At 41.3% G+C, this 18,539-nt stretch overlaps 6 protein-coding genes across 7 annotated transcripts; 1 reads left to right on the top strand and 5 right to left on the bottom strand.

The window, feature by feature from the left end:
• Nucleotides 1-139: 139 nt before the first annotated feature.
• On the bottom strand, nt 140-2,810 carry LOC140762974 (WAT1-related protein At5g47470-like). 2 transcript variants are annotated; one of them, XM_073100970.1, is made up of 7 exons: nt 2,228-2,810; nt 2,075-2,140; nt 1,850-1,966; nt 1,488-1,734; nt 1,107-1,268; nt 869-1,020; nt 140-765 (listed from the first exon to the last, which is right to left on the bottom strand). In XM_073100970.1, exons 1-7 carry the CDS (start codon nt 2,569-2,571, stop codon nt 618-620), a joined length of 1,236 nt encoding a protein of 411 aa, XP_072957071.1. In that variant the 5' UTR covers nt 2,572-2,810; the 3' UTR covers nt 140-617. The 2 variants fall into 2 exon arrangements, with proteins under 2 accessions (XP_072957071.1, XP_072957072.1); XM_073100971.1 differs by having other exon boundaries at nt 140-760.
• Nucleotides 2,811-2,959: 149 nt separating this feature from the next.
• LOC140762975 (cyclin-U2-1) lies at nt 2,960-3,962 on the bottom strand. The gene is made up of 2 exons (XM_073100972.1): nt 3,389-3,962; nt 2,960-3,306 (listed from the first exon to the last, which is right to left on the bottom strand). Exons 1-2 carry the CDS (start codon nt 3,814-3,816, stop codon nt 3,042-3,044), a joined length of 693 nt encoding a protein of 230 aa, XP_072957073.1. The 5' UTR covers nt 3,817-3,962; the 3' UTR covers nt 2,960-3,041.
• A 2,302-nt stretch (nt 3,963-6,264) lies between these two features.
• Nucleotides 6,265-7,720, bottom strand: LOC140763176 (expansin-B15-like). The gene is made up of 4 exons (XM_073101253.1): nt 7,414-7,720; nt 7,189-7,301; nt 6,911-7,104; nt 6,265-6,803 (listed from the first exon to the last, which is right to left on the bottom strand). The coding sequence occupies exons 1-4, from the start codon at nt 7,607-7,609 to the stop codon at nt 6,473-6,475; spliced, it is 834 nt and encodes a 277-aa protein (XP_072957354.1). The 5' UTR covers nt 7,610-7,720; the 3' UTR covers nt 6,265-6,472.
• A 784-nt stretch (nt 7,721-8,504) lies between these two features.
• On the bottom strand, nt 8,505-9,883 carry LOC140763228 (expansin-B3-like). Its single transcript, XM_073101320.1, has 4 exons — nt 9,617-9,883; nt 9,416-9,525; nt 9,110-9,303; nt 8,505-9,020 (listed from the first exon to the last, which is right to left on the bottom strand). The coding sequence occupies exons 1-4, from the start codon at nt 9,813-9,815 to the stop codon at nt 8,675-8,677; spliced, it is 849 nt and encodes a 282-aa protein (XP_072957421.1). The 5' UTR covers nt 9,816-9,883; the 3' UTR covers nt 8,505-8,674.
• A 673-nt stretch (nt 9,884-10,556) lies between these two features.
• Nucleotides 10,557-13,650, bottom strand: LOC140761911 (transcription factor UNE10-like). Its single transcript, XM_073099442.1, has 5 exons — nt 12,983-13,650; nt 12,785-12,892; nt 11,342-11,407; nt 10,912-11,229; nt 10,557-10,834 (listed from the first exon to the last, which is right to left on the bottom strand). The coding sequence occupies exons 1-5, from the start codon at nt 13,565-13,567 to the stop codon at nt 10,745-10,747; spliced, it is 1,167 nt and encodes a 388-aa protein (XP_072955543.1). The 5' UTR covers nt 13,568-13,650; the 3' UTR covers nt 10,557-10,744.
• Nucleotides 13,651-14,570: 920 nt separating this feature from the next.
• Nucleotides 14,571-18,374, top strand: LOC140763730 (F-box protein At5g07670-like). The gene is made up of 3 exons (XM_073102049.1): nt 14,571-15,918; nt 17,643-17,904; nt 17,994-18,374. The coding sequence occupies exons 1-3, from the start codon at nt 14,765-14,767 to the stop codon at nt 18,063-18,065; spliced, it is 1,488 nt and encodes a 495-aa protein (XP_072958150.1). The 5' UTR covers nt 14,571-14,764; the 3' UTR covers nt 18,066-18,374.
• Nucleotides 18,375-18,539: the final 165 nt, after the last annotated feature.

Here is an 18,539-nt window from a genome sequence, read left to right as displayed (position 1 = left end):
TGAAGAAATGAGGAAAATCCATCTCTTTCAGTCAATTCAAGGGATTCACCTGGAGAAGAATTGAGCTGGCTTCTTTGCGAAAACAAACTAAAAAAGATATTCGCAAAATATACCTGATAATTAGTTCTAACAGAAGTTTTTCTAGACTTGCAATCTGATTAAATGTCAATGTGAGAATAATTCATACTGTAGTTATGGCAAATGGATTTTTGAGACCTTGATACAAGTCACTATTGAAGTATTATATGTCTGTAGCCCTGTATTTCATGATCTACCGCATGTAACAGATCTGTTTTCCTGAACTTCATTTTGAACACAATATGGTAGCATATTTAAAGAATATGCATTCTTATGTGTCTCCAAAGGTCAATTAGAAATTGCATCAAAAAGTTGGTATATGGATATGGAGTTTTAATCAGGTATTCTTTGCATATATACTGTATTCTGCAAACTGTTACATTCCTCTTCTCTGCTAAAACTTTAAACTCGAAAATGACTTATCTAAGCTTCCACTAAGAAATCAAAACCAGTAGAATTACAAAAATTGAATCAACCCTAAATCAACTACTTGTTATACAAAGATTGCTTTCTAAAAATAATGCATTGGAGGAAGGTTTTCAGGATATAAGTGGTTTCTCGATATCAGTGCTTGCCAGCCTCGACAATGTTAAGATATCATCTGTGCTAGGAGGAACTAATCCTTCTTTCTTCTTTGCCCACAAAACCATGTAAAGGCCGGAAAACAGAAAAAGCATTCCTGCTACGCTGCAGCAAAAATACAATTTATGTGCTTATAATTTATCTTGTATTGATAAAATGAACTGCTAATTGTGAATCTTTTGTTGTTTGATATGATTTACAGGCATACCTTCCTAGTTTGATGACTTGGCCTAGGATCATTGCTGAAAAGATTGCTGAGCCTACTGTCTGGGTTGGACTAAACATGGAGACCATTACTGGTCCCTTCTTTTTGACAGCCCATGTTTGGAATCCAACACATACACCACTCACCATGCCTCCCTGCATGAAGAAGTAACCTATTCCAGATACTGATACAAGGATAAAAGTTGGAAGAAAAAAGAGAAGAAAAAAAAATTCTGGAATACCAGAAGCACAAGGGCCGCAATGCGTGCAAGGCTAATGACTGGAGATCCCATGTCCATCTCCCCTTCGGTTATGATTTGTGGGATAGCTGTAAGTATTGCTCCAATGAATGATGTCACTGAACATAAGGTTAAAGGTGCTGGGAAATGAACCATGACCACTGCCTGAGAAAGAAGAAAAAGAAAATGCAAACTTTCAGACATTGTTGCAGAAATCTCGAATTGGATATGCCTCAAGTGGGTTCTTTATTGCGTTCACTTTAATTTTATCTGTTATGACTTATGATCTTGAGTACCATCTAGAGGATCTCATGCATGACCTTGTAGTAGTAAATTAGTAATGTATAAATCTATGATGAGAAAGAAGAGAAGTAGATACATAACCTGCAAGACTGTGCTACAGGAGACCACTATAATTGCTCCCAGAAGACAAGTGCAGCCTATGATCCAATCCTCTTGGACATTGCCAAGCAGGGGCAGTTTTATTGAGACTGTTGATCTCTCTGCTACATGAAATGGTGGAGCTGAAGGGCTCTGCAGAATGCTCATAGCTATGGCTCCACCCAAGCACACCACGGTTCCCAATATCTTGGTTCTCGTATACAAACATCTCATGTCAACTTTCTCAAACCTACAGGAATAAAAACACCCATGATGAAATGATGTCTAGCAAGAGTTTACGTCAAATATAGAACTGCAGATTTCCAGCGGTAGAGAGTTCTACTGGTTTGGGGGACGGCAAATACCCGAGACAAGCTGCGATGAGGAAGATGATTCCTGGAGCAAGGTTTGGCATGGCAGCAGCAATGGCTGGTGACGTTTTCTTTATCCCTACTAACATGAGGGCTTGAAATGTAGTCACCCTAGAAAAAAAAAATTAACGCATTAATTGTGAATATTCTTTATAAGTGGTTTTCTAATTTGTTCATGAATAAAACATTTTGAGCAATCACAATGTGCGATTTTATTACCCTCCCAAAGCTATTAACACGAATTGGGCCATCAATACAACGTTTAATCTCGACGGCCATTTCCTTCTACATGAGAAAAGAAACAAAATAAAAAACAATAAGCATTGTAGAAATCCTCCTAACGATAGGATCAATTGAACAAACGTGACGTACTTCTCAAAGGCAGCGGCAAATGGAAAGGTGAACAGGGACGTAGCCAAACTTCCAAAGGTGACGAGGAACAGAGGCTTGATGCCTAAAGAGAGCAGAGGGGCCAATAACACCATATATGCTGCACCGACGAGTTGCACTGCAGTGAGACCAGAGATGATCAGGGAATCCTCCATGCATCCAACCGGCGAGGGGCTCGGCAGCCTCTCGAGGTCGCGCGAAGACGAGTCGCGGCGTGTCGAGCCGGGAGATCGCCGCCTCGAGAAGAAGGTGACGACCATCCCCCCGGAGAGGGGGGACGACGGGAGAGAAGGGTAGGCCAGAGACGTTTCAGTGTAATCGTTCATCTCAACGTACCTCTTCTATTTTGGGCTTACTTCCTCCCCTTTTTACCTCTCTGTCTCCAACTAACTCACGGTTTCTAGCTATCTTTTGTTGAGACCTTTCCTTCTATCTTTTGTTCTTCTTTTTTTTGCCTCTCTTTTAGTTCACTTTTCAGTATACTCTGTTTTTGTTTTCTGGATTTGAAATTTATGTGACTTTTCTTAATGGGCCAAGTCCACATAGGTCCATCTTAAATATGGGCCATGTTTCTTTTGATCTTTCCGCTAAGTCGTTTAATGTAAGTTTGTTGAATGGCATTAATTAATGGAGATGGAACATTCAACGCTTAATGGTTAGGATGCCACCATCAACTTCAACCAATTTGCAAGCATATACGACTGCCATCAAAACTGTTGGAAAACAATATTTCTCATTGTAATTTTCACAGAATAAGTACAACTTTGCTGACCTCGTCTCGACAAATGAACAATAATTAATTTAGAGGTATTCGAGCCAATTGATTCAATAATTCCCTTCTTTCTCTCTCTCCACCACACAGGTAGAACCTCATACATCTCTCTATCTGGTAGCCTCCTCCGACGCTCACCTCCCTCTCCAAATGGCTACAGTAGCTCTCAAACACACACACACTAACATTCAACTTGAATCCTATCAAGAAGAGGAAGTTGACTTCCAAGCTATTCATTTCCGACGTGCTCAATCCTCCAACCTTTGCGTAATACGAGTTCCTATAATTCCTGCACGCATGCTCCTTTAATTAATTAACACAAAAAGAATTTCTTGTACTACTTATCTCTAACTCAAACATCGATCACTTACATGTCTTCAAGAAACTTGGAGGCCACCATGATGGAGGTCGCGAGAAGGCGGTGAACATTCGTCGACGTTACTCGGAGGCCAGCGGCATCGGAATACCGGCACAATCTATCAATATACACATAGGCGACGACGTAGACCGGCGGCGAAACTTGGGCATACCTAAAGATCCTCTCCAAGAAGGATTGGATTGTCATGTCCAAGACTCTACAACTATCGAAAGCTCGTCTTCTCGCGTCCTTGGGCGGCGCCACCGCCTCGCCGCACTTTGCGATGAGCCTCTCATTCCTGGCAATGGTTCTCTCCACCAAGGAAGCGAGGACTGAGATCACCAATGGAACAGTGGGCTCTTGATGATCATGGCAGGTGAAGCTATAGAGGTCTGATCGAAGCTTGCTTGGAGATATTGGATCGATGGAGTTGCAGCTCATTGTGATGGGAGATCTAGGAATGTACAAGGGAAATGACTCAAATTAACATAATCTTTTGATGAATATAAATGGGTGACATATGGAAGGGAGTTAGGAAAGGGGGGAGATATTATAAGATTCAGATACGGCGTCGGTTGCGATGAGATGAGAGGGGGAAAAAGAAACAAAGGACAAAAGTGAAGCTTTCATGAAACTTCCATGGAGCTTTTATTTTTGTCTACATTTTGGATTGGATGCTTTCCACCGACGGTGTAGATTCTCGATGCCGCACGTACGAACTTAGGGGAACGTGGTGTCCCTCGAATGGCTGTGAGGAGTATAAAATGGAAGAACTCCCACAGTTGGGAATGCAGGAAATCCTTAGTCCTTTTGGGTGCCAGCTGAGAGAGACAGAGAGAGGTGGCATTAAATCATATAAAAACTAATCAATTTCCCATTGGTATAGGTACATTCCCTCTAATCAGAGGTCCAGGGTTTGACGTCGGCTTCAAAATTATTTAGTTGCTTGGCTTAACACTCGACAGTACAGTTAATAACTCTATAATACGATTAATTTGACGGAACAACTCGACAGCACGATGGCTTGGAACATCTCTATAGCGTTTGATTCGGAGCAATTGTATTTTACAATGCACATGACTTAAATTCTAAACTAGATAATTTACTATATTGACTAAAAAATTTGGTGAGACAAGTGCATCTGTATTTAAAAAATATTGTTTCAACCCATATCTAGCCCTTGGACTCATGCAAAAAAATTAAACTGTATAGAAATGAACGACTTCGATGTAAACCAAACAAACTCGTAATGTAAAATGAAAAACCTAAATCCTTTTAAATAACTAAGGCCTTTATTGGGTTGTGGATAAGATTATCTGAGTACATTTTTATGTATAATTTATTATGAAACTTACCTCGTATAATATTTAACCAAAATATAATTAAATATTATTTAATTATAAAATATATTTAAGAAATATTTTATTTATAATAAAAAAATATCTCTTATGTACGATTTAAATGTCACTTAGTAAATTCCATGTAAAGAAGTTTTAATAATTCAAGATAGTTATATTCAAGAATAAATTACAATAAGTAATAAAGTACCCTCCCTCTATAAACATCTGCTAAGATCGAAGGAGCCTCAAGGATATAATTCTAAGTCATTGATGCCAACCAAAGGTTATATAATTATCTTAACATATCCCAAGTAAAATTGGTTGAATATTGACATCTTCTTCTTTTTTCAATCAATAGGTTCGTGCGTACCATGAAGGTTAGCATCTATCTCGCAAATTGAGTGCATGATTGGGATAACTAATTGATATATGTAACGACTTTAAATTATCTGCAACTGGACAAGAGATTAGACTTTTGTTACAGAAAAAAAAGAGAGAGATAGAAATAAAAGAAAAATAGAAAGAAAGATGCATGATTTAAATTGACCGAGATAATAAAGCCAGTTTAATAATACCTTTCGTGCGTTCCTCAAAATTTAGCCATCTAACATTATGTGTTTGTCAGCAAGCTAATAAGATTGAATAGTGTCTGGTAGAGAAGGATATATTAACTGTTATCTTTGAGGCCCAATTATATCTCAGATGAGTGATAAGAATAGCTTCACAAAAAATTCTAAGTCTCATATGTGTAACAACCACATAAGTCACATTTATTTAATGACTATGATCACGCTCAAACATAAATATAAGAGAGATTAGAGCCGTCATATATGAATGGACTCAGCACAGGAGCAGCTCAAACGAAATCCCAGTCTATCTCATTTTGGGAGCCAAAATTTCTAGATTCACATGTGCTTATTTATGCTCACATGGATCTCCTTGACTTATGGGCAAGCAGCCAAACCGACAATTGTAAGTTGTAACACATAGATATATATATATATATATATATATTAAGATTTAAGATTGAGATTTTTCTTTTAATTATTTCTTAATTTTTCACAGTAATTGTGGCATCGTGGGTGGGGCTATACACCTCCTATTAATAAAACAGTTGATGTTGGATGTTGGTTGTTGAACTGTCCCCTTTAGGCCCACAATAATTATACTATAGCATCAGAGTAAGCCCAAACTAAACGTGCTGGGTCTTAATCAATCCATACACTCATGACTTATGTGCAATAAGTAAATTAAAACCTATTTAAGATCTCGTTAGAAAAAGAAAGTGGTGAAATTAATCTTGGATATATGCGAGATCGTGAGTGCAATTTCCCTAACTACTAACCACCGATTGGAGTTACTACGTGAGGCTAGCTCAGGCTCATCACATGACTCGATCGGTGGGCACCTATGATATTTAATTTAATCCTCAATTCTTGTCTCACTCTTAAGTTCTCAACGTAAAAAGAAAAAAGATAAAGTAATACTTAGTAAGCTTCTTTTGTTAATTAAGACCGAGTAAAGAACGTACGTCGGCACCTCCAAATAATAGAGACGAAATTAACGGCTAGTGGAAGGGGAGAACTCAACCTCCTCCTCTTCTTTCCACACCGTCGTATTTTATTCATTAGCATCCATTCATATGCTACATCACACAACTCTTACATGCATGTAGATATATAGATACCCTACACACACCGACATAGATACTGATATTTATATTTAGATCTTTATAGAGATCTCTTCGTGATCTTTAGTTAGGTGCTATAGTTCACCACGGATCGATAGGTCACGCCGGGACGCCACCCGGCCGGAATGACATTTCTCGCCGTGAGAGTCTTGTCGAACTCGGCGGTGGTCAGCCGGAGGGAGAAGGGAGCTTGCAGCGGGGGGCCTGAGTTCAGCCTCCACATTGCACCCCATGATTGTTGCATGGGAATCCATGCGCCGGCGTGGCCCTGCATGAGATCGACGGCGGCTAGGTCTCCGTCGCCGCTTTCGTACTCGATGAGGACAGCGAAGTAGTTCGGGTTTGAGCCTACGTCGACGTGGAAGGCTATGTCTCTCCCTGGGTAGTTGCACTCCACTCTACAGAAGCAAAAATAATTAAATAAATAATCACCAATTAGTATTAAAGAGATGGATCTACGAGCTAGGAGATTAAATTTCCTTATAGTTGAGGGCCGGCTAATTACCTGGTGTACTGTATTTGAAGTCTTCCGGCACTGCGAAGCTGATCAGCTTGGCCAGGTAACGCCATGGCTCCAAACGCAGTCCCACTCATGTCGAAATGGACTGGCTCGTCGAGGCAGGGGCCGCCGGGGCATTCGTCGGTGATCACGACGGTCACCGGGTTATCGGAACAAGCAGCATTTCCGGTACACCTCACCTGTACTCATATGAATCATTCGAGTTCATGAATTCAGACTCAAAACTACTTAATTAGCAAGTGGGGATTTGAAGTAACTTTCACCTGGTAACAAGAGCCGCACTCTTTGCCAGTTTTGTAAATAGAAGGGCTACCTGCCGCTATCATGGACGAGAAAGGAGGCTTATCCACTGCATCTTGATATCCACATGCACCACCTAAATATAACGTAGTAATTAAAGATGTCAAACATGAGAGCTAGCTGCTAATGTATTAACAATTAGTATTCATATATTCACAACAGATGCTTTAGATTAATAAGTTAATTACCATCACTTCCGGCACCATAAGGGCTTCCATACCACGTGGCGCCGCCGGCCGACCAGCTCGAAGAAGAGGGGAAGGTGTAGTTGAAAAGCCTTGGATTGAAACAAGTGCAGGGGTTGAAGAGCGAGAGCAAAGCTAACAAAGCAAGGAAGGAGAATGCTGAAGAAGAGAGAGGTAGTTGGTAGAGTGAAGTAGCCATTTGCACTACTACTACTACTGCTACTACTGTTACTACTACTACTTCTTCTTCTTCTTCTTCTACTGAGCTAGCAGTTAGCAGTTGGTTACTAGTTGGGTTGCGAAGAGAGACGATGCTTGAGTTGCTATTTATAGAAGGAGAGTGAGATGTCTGTGAGCAATTGGGTCGTCGTGTGGATTAATATCACTATTTAGGACATCAACTGTATGTAGATACGTCACGGGAACTGCTTACAGAGATATACAACTGAATTGCTAGCATGTGCTACCTCTATGCACAAGATTATATATTATTATTAATGGCTAATATTGTTCTTTTTCCAATTCAATTAGAGTGGGGCCCAGTTTGATTAAGTGCGCGCGAATTCCGAGGCAGTCGGTCCCGGATCTCGGCTCGATCCACGAAAGGGAAAGCCGTTGATGGTGGTGGGTTACTTGCCGTTCGAACCGCCGCTATTTTGTGTCGCCACATGATCGGACGGCTCGGATTCGGTCTCGGGACGTTCGGTGGTTACTATAGACTAAGGTTCCGTAATCTTTGGCAAGTTTCGTGGCACCATAAAGTCCTTTTATTTATTTATTATTAATCAATTTCAAACTTATTATTTTATCGATTCACTTATATGTTATACAAAAGACGTACATCTACGTAATTAAATACCCTTTCCAGCTTTCCTTCATATCTCATGTAAATAATTGGGCCTATTAGTGAGACTAGAAAAAGAAGCCCAATTCAAGCCCAGTCGATCCATCGTTGAGGACAAGTAATTCAATTCTTGGCGTATTGAAAGATCACATGTAACGTTACTGTCTAACCTCCTCGCCACATGAACCAATTATTAGGTAGTTGTCTTGTAATTTTCCTATCCATAGACGACAAACAAACTCACATGGGGTTGATATGAACCGTGGAGGGGAGAGCATATCATGCCTCCTCTTCTTTCCACTGTCCTAATAATTTCTCATTTAAAAACATAAAAACTTACAACCACACATATATATAATATATAGCAAGCATGGGATTAGTAAAGCACTTGTATACATAGCCATTACATCCAACTAATTTTTAGATGCTATAGTTCACCACAGACCTATAGGTTGTGTTCTGCTGCCAATCCGCCGGAATCACGTCGGTGGCGATTAGGGTCCTGCTGGACGTGCCGGTGGTGAGCCGGATCGAGAACGGGCCTTGTAATGCGTGGTCTGAGTCCAACCTCCAGACTGCTCCCCACGACTCTCGCATCGGCGTCCACGCGTCGGCGTACTTGGCTGTCGAGGTGCCCTCCATGAGATCGACGGAGGCGAGGTCTCCGTCGCCGTCTTCGTACTCAACCAGGATTGCCATGTATACAGGGTTTGATCCTTCCTCGACGTGGAACGCTATGTTCAAGCCCGGGTAGTTGCATGGAACTCTGCAACCAGTAACATAATATATCGCACATGAACGGATAATAGACGATAATATGCAACCTAATGCTTGAACTATGCGTAATGCGCTAACCGTGCGTATTGTATTCGGAGTATTCCAGCATGCCGGAGCTCGTCGGATCTGCCGGGCAACGCCATCGACCCGAACGACGTGCCGCTCATATCGAAATGGGCGGGCATGTCGAGGCAGACACCGCCGAGGCACGCGTCGGTGATTGTGATCGTCGACGGAGTGCCGGAGCACGCCGGATGGCTGGTGCATTTCACCTGAGATCAATTATATATGTACATATATAAATATCAAGTCCAGGAGTGTGACATTAGATGAGAAATTTTTTACTTTTGCTATATGTTACATGAATCATGATGCATGTTAGACCTGATAGCACGAGCCACATCCCTTGCCAGACTTGAAGAGCAATGGGTTTCCACATGATGTCATTGATGAAAAGGGAGGTAGATTCACATTCTTAAACCCACATCCACCACCTAAAATTTTAACACCAAAACAAATGAGAAAACTTAATGTACTCCAATCATCTAATCTAGACAAATTAGTTAGATAATATAATAATTTTACCGTTGTCATCAGGCCCTGCACCAGTTGGTTTACCATACCAGGTGGCACTAGCTGGGCCCCAGGTCAAGTTGGTGGCAGGAGAGTCGACACTCAAGAGCTTGGGGTTGAAACAAGTGCAGGGGTTAAGAAGGACTGAGAGCAAAGCTAGCAAAGCAGAGAGAGCCAATGGCCGATGGAGTACTTGAAGAGAGAGAGCCATAAGGTCGAGTAAATTTATGCGAAGCAACTATAGAAGAGTTAGCTAACTAGCTATAGGTTGCGAAGTGTGGAAGGCAATTGAAGGGCTATTTATAAGATAAGAACGTGACAAATTGGGAGTCACATGTGTCACAACTAATTGCTCACCAAATCACGCCAAGGCCAGCATCTATATATACGCCAACATATAATGTACAACTTATAAACATAGAGCCCGTGATCTTAGTTTGGTGTATTATTATTATTAGAGAGAGTATACAAGCCTCCATTTCCATCGGTGGACCCACATGTAATTCACTATTTCACATGCGATGCCTATTTCTCAAGCAAGAGAGATGCGTTGCTTTACGTGCTAGTAATTAAATCTCCATCACATTCATGCCGTATGAAATAAGAAAACTCTCTCTCTCTCTCTCTCTCTCCCTCTCTCTCTTTCTACATATATATTTATATATATGTGACCGTTATTATAGTTAAGATGGGGCCATTACATTCCCACAGCTTTAGAATAATTTCAATCACTTTCTCGTTAATTATAATTTTTCTCTCGCCACGTATAAATTTATGATTCGGCTTTTGGATGTGTACTTATAGCAGTGCTCGAATGAGAATAAAAATATAGATCAATGGAACCATAAATGGGAGCCACTTGTTGCATGCGATGTCTTGCAATAGGGAGAAAGATTTAAGATCTTTTGTAAGATCTAACTTTCTTCATAGTTTCATCTTCTTCTTCTTCTTCTTTTTTTTCATTCTTTTTTTTTTTTTTTAATAAGAAGGGGTATACATATCTTAGTAGTTATTACAAAAAATAGACATCCATATACGTGTTAATGTTAACACACGAGAAAATTTGTATGGAGATCGAGCTTAGTATGCAATACTACGTGGAACACTTTGACACAGTATAAATAACTCTAAACTACTATACTAGCCGTGATTCCCTGGTGGCATTTGCTGGTATAGCTGTTGGTGGTACAAAGCAAGCATCCTGTTCCACGCATCATCCTTGCTAATTGGCTGTTAATTAATAGCAACATTAGTGGATATAAAACTAGAAAAACTATGAAGATTATCCGATATCTCGTACCAATTACCTGCGTCACCGGCACCGGGCGGGGGAAAAACGCCGGTATGCGTTCCGGCAGTCGATCATTAGATGCATTATTATTAGTAGTAGTAATAGTAGGAGTCGTCGTCGTAAAAGGGAGAGAGGAGGATGAGGGTTGGATCAAATGAGGGAGAGAGCTTAGGTCCATCATGCCCTTTTGGGCCATTTGGGCCATCATGGAGAGCTGTAGATGTTGCATGGCCATGGGCATCATCATGGTGCTCATTCGACTCATCATCTGGGCCTGAGACTGGAGCTGCTTCACGTACGCGATCACCTCGTCAAGCATCGATGCCTTGTCCGTCTTTTATTTTATATAAGAAATAAACAGATTAATTATATACACATATACTTTGGAATAAAGAAAAAGAGGCATTAATATTCCTCTCTTTGTTATATATATATATATATATTACCTTGCTTGAATTGGGTACCAGATTCTGTAAAGTCTTTATCCTCTGATTGATCTTATCCCTCCTTTTCTGCACGCTGATACTCACATTAGTGTTAAAGAACCCAAATATTTTTTCTTTTCTTGTAAGTTGCCAACAATAATTAATAAAGAGAAAATTCAAGTTTTACTTAATGTCAAAAAAAAAATTGTTTGGCCATATATACAACTGATTATTTATATATAGCTGTTAAAGAGCTCAAATCAAGCATGTCTTGGTGCATTAATTATAGCTTTTTGAAGTAATGTTTCTTTCTCAATTAATATATATATTCGATAGAGGTATAATCGGGCCCAAATTATCCGTTACCAAATCCAATTAACTCAAATTCGGATTTCAAATTTTTCGGTGTCAAATTCGAGTTGAGTATTCTCGGATTGCATTGGATTTATTCAGATCGAATCCTAACTATATATCCATCGGAGCAGCTCTATTAGATATTTAAGTTTTTTTCGTAGACTATGTTTATGTAGTCTAATACTTAAATTGTGTAAACATAAGTCTTTAATTAACTATAATTCTTATATAGTATGAATAATCAATAATTGAATAATTTTTAGCTACTAAACTATTATAGTTGAGTGTTTAAAAATGTGTAACTTATTGTTTTAAAATAATATTATTGTATTTTATATTTTATAGTATACGAAGCTGAATTCAATCCATTATATGATTTAAATCAGATAATAAATGGGTTGGATATGGATATTATACTCGCCTATGCATTTAAAATCTGATTCGAATCGGAGTCTAATAATATTAAATAAATATAGACTAATCTTCGAACAAATTTAATCTAATCCGATTTGGTTACATACCTACCACTCAACTTCCAAATTGGGCATGCATTTAAAATAAATTTTGTGAATCTAGTAGACAATAACAATACAATCTACCTACCATGCAATATTAATCACATCTTAACATTAATTATCTGATATTACCATATTAACTGTATTGCTAAGTCAATTGGATGCCACTAACTCATTATGGATGATTTGACTTTCAAAAATAAAATGCAGAGAACGAAAGATAGAAATGGAAATTCATTTGGTGTGTGAGAATATAAAAGATACGACTACATTATCTAAGAAAACGAAGGAAAGAGAAAAGTAATCCTAATGATATTATTTGGATTATTTTATTTATCCACTATCAATCGTATTTATGTCAATTTATATAAGATTTCCTCAATTAATGCTACTCATTCTCATTTCTGTGAACAATTTAATTTAAAATGCATGTATTATTTCTTCTTCTTCTTCTTTTTTTAAAAAAAAGTTAAGATGATACTCGGTTTACAACCAAATACCTATTACTATAAACCTAATTAGTTGCTAAAAGGAGTTGTTAAATTATATAAGATTGCACTAATAGCAAAGAGGAAATTGAGTTCATTTATCTTACACGTTCAGATTGGTTATGGGTGGCGGCGGTTCTGGTTCTCTTGGAGGAGGTAGACGCCGTCCGTACTTCGCCGTTCCTCACCTCTTCCACCTCACACACCGCATCTCTCTAAATTGGAAATATAACAAGGAAGAAATAATAATAATTATACGTACATAATCAAATAATAGTTATATAATATAGGAGTAGTTAATTCGCCTGAGAGCGCCGGGTGTGGCCGCTTGTGTTCTCGGTCTTGGGCGATCCGTCCGAGTTATTAGTGGTGCTCGTCAAGCCGCCGGACGTGCTCCCTAGACCTCGCTCCTTCGCCTTCGCGGCGCTCCCCTGTCTCGCCGCCGTCCTCTCAGCAGCTCGTCCCGTGACGGAGGGGACCACGGCATCCAGGTGGGCCCCACCTTCGGCGGGGAGGCGATGGGGGCGCGTGGCTTGGTCGACGACCGCCTCGAGTGTGCCGCCGCTTGGGCTATGGTGTTTCCTCCACGCGGCGGCGGCGGCTGCGGCGGAGGATGGGTGCTTCGGTATTATCTTATTGACGCGCGGCACACCGAGGCCGTGGAACGTGAGGTGGCCGTTCTCCCACGTCAGCTCGGCCACCTCATCGTCCGGGATTGGAAGGGGCACGGCGACCGGAGATTGGCGGCGGGGTGGGAGGTGACGCGATGAGTTTGGTGGGTCTTCGAGTTCCCACCTTGGTACGCAGTGACTCATAATCTTCTCCTTCTTCTCTTCTTTCTTAGCTATAGACAAACAGTCTGGGTGGCCATCCTGAGTGATCCATTGCATTACTCAGTAGACCTTCAAAGCTTAAATGCTATAGGGAATGGTGTGAGACGAGGAAAGGGTCTCGGCTACCTCGGGATCAAAGGAAGGGCGGCACGTAGCCTGCCTTACCTCCACATGTCAGTATAGAACGAGCCACGATTTTTTTTTCTTTCATCCTAATCTCGCAGTCGCAAGTGGCTTGCTAGGAACGGACAGGTGTCAGTGCCGCCGCCGTATGGGTTTGTTTCCCTTTTGTTAATCTACGCTTAGGATTCGGTTTACTTTGAAGTTGGTGCAAGTTGAGCGGCTCCTGTGACGGTGGATTCAGTGTGCAAGTTGATAGATAGCGACAAAACAATCTTGTCCAATCTTTTCGACGACCACACGATTAACTGAATCGTTAAGGATTGCCTCTCAAGTCTTAACTACATATCGAACCTTTCGCCTGCATGATTGACCTCATCGTTTTATGCACGGCCACTTCGTTCTAGCTCACTTAACCACTGCTGAAATCCTTTTCTTAACATTTCATCAGTGCAGAGATCATGCAATCCAAATTTAATGGCGATCAAAAGAAAAGAAAAGTAAAGGGGAGAGAGAGAGAGAGGATAAAACAGAGCTTTTTGGTGGGATTTTCCACCGTCACCGACCATCTACCGAATTAACGATAACATGCACGACGCCGACAAATGGGAAGTCGCCACCTAATCTTAGACATCTGAAGCCGCTTCCTACCTCCAATCGTCGAAAGCTTTGCCGCTCCCCCAAATGGCTGAAGTGAATTCCTCAAGGGATGTGGATCGGCTGACCCAACTTAAATTTCAAAAGTCCAAGTGAGGTCCACTTAATCTTTATTTTCTTACATAGGAATCCATGGGCTAAACTGGGCCATTGATAAAGGACAAACCATAAGGGCAATTCCGTAGATGTCCCGAAATCCCTGTCCAATATTCGAACCTGCTCGCTTAGTTCGGCGAGCCCACAGCTTCAACATGACAAAAATAAAAAGGCAAAAGCCCAAGTCCCCCCACCTCTCAAGGCTCCAGCTCTTTCACTTCTCAGTTCTCTCTCACACTCTCTCTTTTCCGTTGCTAAACGGACACTAAATAATTTAGTATTATTTCCTTTGAATTCGAAAACCAAATGCGGCAGAGCACCGCGCCGCCTTGGATGCTCTCCTCCTCCCCCGCCGTCGGAATACTTAGTTGGAAACCTTAGATGCATCAGGGCCAGCACCAGCGCCAGCACCAACACCAGCGGCTCAAGAGCTGGCCCGGACTCTGGTTCCGCGATACCCCTCTCAAGCATGTGGTCGTCAAGATGCAGCTCGGCGACCAAAAATTAACCCTAGATCCGTCCCCTTCCTCTGACCTTACGGCCCTACTCTCCGATGAGATTCTCCTCCGCATCCTCTCAGGAGCTCCGTCTCACTTCCTGCCCTCTGCCTCTCTCGTCTGCAAGCGATGGTTCCGCCTCGCCGGACGTCTTCGCCGCTCCTTAACCCTGCTCGACTGGTCCTTCCTGCACCGCCGCCTCCATCTTCGCTTCCCCGATCTCACTGACGTCGATCTCCTCCCTGCTTCCTTCTCTACGTCCTCCGCCTCTACCTCTTCATCCTCCTCCCTCGTCCTCAGCCGCGGTGCCGTCACCGTTTCCGTCGACCCCTACGCCGACCCCCCGGTCGGCGACTCTCGCTTCCTCTCCGCCGACGCCATCGATCGCGGACTCGAAACCCTAGCCCGGAGTTATCCTTCTCTAAGAAAGCTCTCCCTCGCCTCCCCTTCGGCGTCGGAGTCGGGCCTCATGGCCGTCGCTGGCCGCTGCGCGACTCTTCAAGAGATAGAGCTCCACCGCTGCACCGATCTCGTCCTCCGTTCCATCTCCGCCTTCGAGAACCTACAGATCCTTCGCCTGGTAGGGTCAGTCGAAGGGCTTTACCGTGGCCCTGGGGTCACTGACATAGGCCTCACTATTCTAGCTCACGGATGCAAGCGACTGGTTAAGCTTGAGCTCGCCGGTTGCGAGGGGAGCTACGATGGGATCTCGGCGATTGGACGGTGCTGTATGATGCTCGAGGAGCTCACGATTTGTGATCATAGAATGGACGCTGGGTGGATGGCCGGTTTGGCGTTCTGCGGAAATCTCAAGACCCTGAGATTGCAGGGATGTCGGAGGATTGATACTGATCCGGGGCCTGTCGAGCATCTCGGATCGTGCCCGGCGATTGAACGAGTACAGATGCAGCGATGTCAGATAAGGAATAAGAGGTCCTTGTTTGCTCTGTTCATGGTATGCGAGGCGGCAAAGGAAATAATGTTTCAGAATTGCTGGGGGCTGGATAATGACATGTTTAGCTGCGCAAGCGTTTGCAGGTAGTCATGTTTCTCTCTCAAAACTTATGTTAATTCTTAATGGTTGTTGAGTTTGGTCTGTCTTCTGATTGATTTTCTCGTATAGATGTTATTATTTGGAATATTTAGGTAGTTGGAAGTATAGAGGTTTACTGTCTTAGTGGAAGGTTAAGGTCCAATCTCTTGATCTCTTGATCTTTTGATCATTTATGCTTGTCTTATGTCAGTATGTATCTCTAGTGAACAGCACAATAGATGACAGTATAAATACCGGATAAATACGGTACCAATTTACAACACCCTTTTCCTAGCAAAATGGTAGTCCTGATGCTGTTGCAATAATATAAATTTAGGTTATCCTGAGCTTGTTTTGTCACCTATCTCGCCTTACGCTTGCTGTATCTTTCCCAAACTGTGGATTAATCCAATCCATTTCCTTCATAGGACTTCCTCAACGTTAGATGTACTGCTCAGATCTCAATGTTTTGTCAAGATTATTCTCAGTTCATGTGACAGCCTCATGTTCCCAATTTTCTGGATATCTACCTCTATAGTCTCCATCTCAGCTGTATCAATCTCATTAATTAAGAAGCTCTTACTGTCTAAAGATCTTGCTTATACAGGGGGATATGTTGTTTTAGGCATACAAAATTCTACTGCTATTGGAAGACATCTGGTGACCATAGCGCATTTTAAAGGCATCTTGCAATTCTTTGTTCTTTTATTTTCATTAGTGCATGACAAACTCATTGCTTTACTTATGATCCTGTTATTTAACAATATTTTTGAACTCGTTGCTTTATGGTAGCCAAAGATTGGCTACGATCAAACCTTTTTTTACACGATTCCATATTGTGGGTTTTCTGATTTTGAACCTGTTGCCTTACATTCCATTGAATTTATGAAGGTTTGCTGAGAAACAGGCATATGATTGATCTTTTGTTCACAGTCATGTTCAAGCCATGAAATTTATCTTTCTTTGGGTGTACTAAAATTCTCCACAATTGTAACTGATGATCTTTTCTTTAGTCATTGTTGCTTGAGCGAGTGCTGGGTGTTGTTGGCCAAGCATTATTTGGCTATCCTCTTATGGTTGGAGCCAGATCAGATAAACTTGCCATTTGCATTCGGTCAAGCTTTTCTTGTTTCTTGATAGAGATGCCCTAGGATCAATATAAGTCTCCGTGAAACTGCTAGTGACATGATCCCTAGAATAGTCTCTGTCAAAAGAAATGTCTTGTACTAAATTGTAGATTTCAATATGCCAAATTATCAAGGAACGGAAATCTTTTCTTTCAGATAAAAAATGTCTCAAAAAATCTGCTTAGAGAAGCAGTTGGTAGATGGTATATCCTTTGCCTACTTTCTCGATACTTAGGTAAGCTGTCAGTTACAACGAATTTATTGTGCCTGACCAGTTCTTTACATCTCTCTGCATGTCATATCTCATCCAGGTTAATTACTTGCAGTGGACTCTATCTGGATTCTTATTGTCGTTCTTAGCTTATGTCACCAACATTGGCATTTATAACCGTCTTCAAATAAAATATTTGAAATTTCCTAGCATCGTTCTTGGTCTTTATGTTTCATTTTTCACTTTTCCTTCACTTTTAGCTTGACATTGGGTAAAATTTCAGATTTTATTTGGTAGAAACGATGTAGTTTATGTATGGTTCCAAAATTGGTTTTTTGTATTGTCAAATGTCAATTGAAACTTTTCTTCACTAGTGTTGGCTTCTCTGCAGGAGAGTGAAGTTCCTTTGTTTAGAAGGCTGCTCCTTATTAACAATAGAAGGTCTTGAGTCAGTTATTCTGTCATGGAATGATCTACAAAATCTCATAGTTGTCTCATGCAATAATATCAAGGATAGTGAAGTCAGCCCTGCTTTAGCAAGCCTGTTCTCTGACCTGAAAGAGTTGAAGTGGCGACCGGATGCCAAATCACTCCTTGCAATGAGCCTTGCAGGGACTGGAATGGGGAAGAAGGGAGGGAGATTCTTCAAAAGGGTATGAAGCCTGATCATCTTGACACATTAGGATAAGTTCCCATATGCTCTCTGCTCTAAAAATATTACATATTGCATACTTTCTTGCAGTGGAATGTCCCCGGGCAACAGCGGTTAAAAGGGAAGGTGGAAGAAGACTCGTTGAAGGAGGCACGGCATTAATATTGAAGTGCTTGACGTGTAATCAATCAGCAGCTCAAACTTTTGTTCCTTAAATGTACTGGAAGGGCATTACAGTTTGTGTTTATATTCCACTTGCAATCCTGCCATTTTCGTTCTTCACTCAAGAGTATTTGTTCTTAAATAGGGTTGGCATGTTCCAGTATGACAGAAAATATACAGGCAAACATAATATTCTTCCTGTCATAATGCTCTACTGGAGCAGATATATTGACATGCTTATCAGACTTTGATGTTTACTGCTAACATGCTATAAAGGTTCTGTGGGCAACCATGAGAACGTTGGTGCTAGTCTGTCTTTTTCAGTTGGTAAAGATGGAAAGACCTGAATTGGAACTCGGGAAATCTTATACAATTTAGCCCTCTTTAACTAATCGAACACTATCCTATTGATCATACAGTTAAGAATAAAATCGAGCCAATTTATCATCAAATTTGAATTGAAAGTATAGAATC

Source organism: Typha angustifolia, chromosome 7, assembly GCF_048772165.1.
Source record: "Typha angustifolia cultivar Huaian chromosome 7, ASM4877216v1, whole genome shotgun sequence".
NCBI lineage: Eukaryota > Viridiplantae > Streptophyta > Magnoliopsida > Poales > Typhaceae > Typha > Typha angustifolia.
The sequence above is the reverse complement of the archived record's forward strand: the minus strand, read 5'-3'. Positions and strand labels throughout refer to the sequence as shown.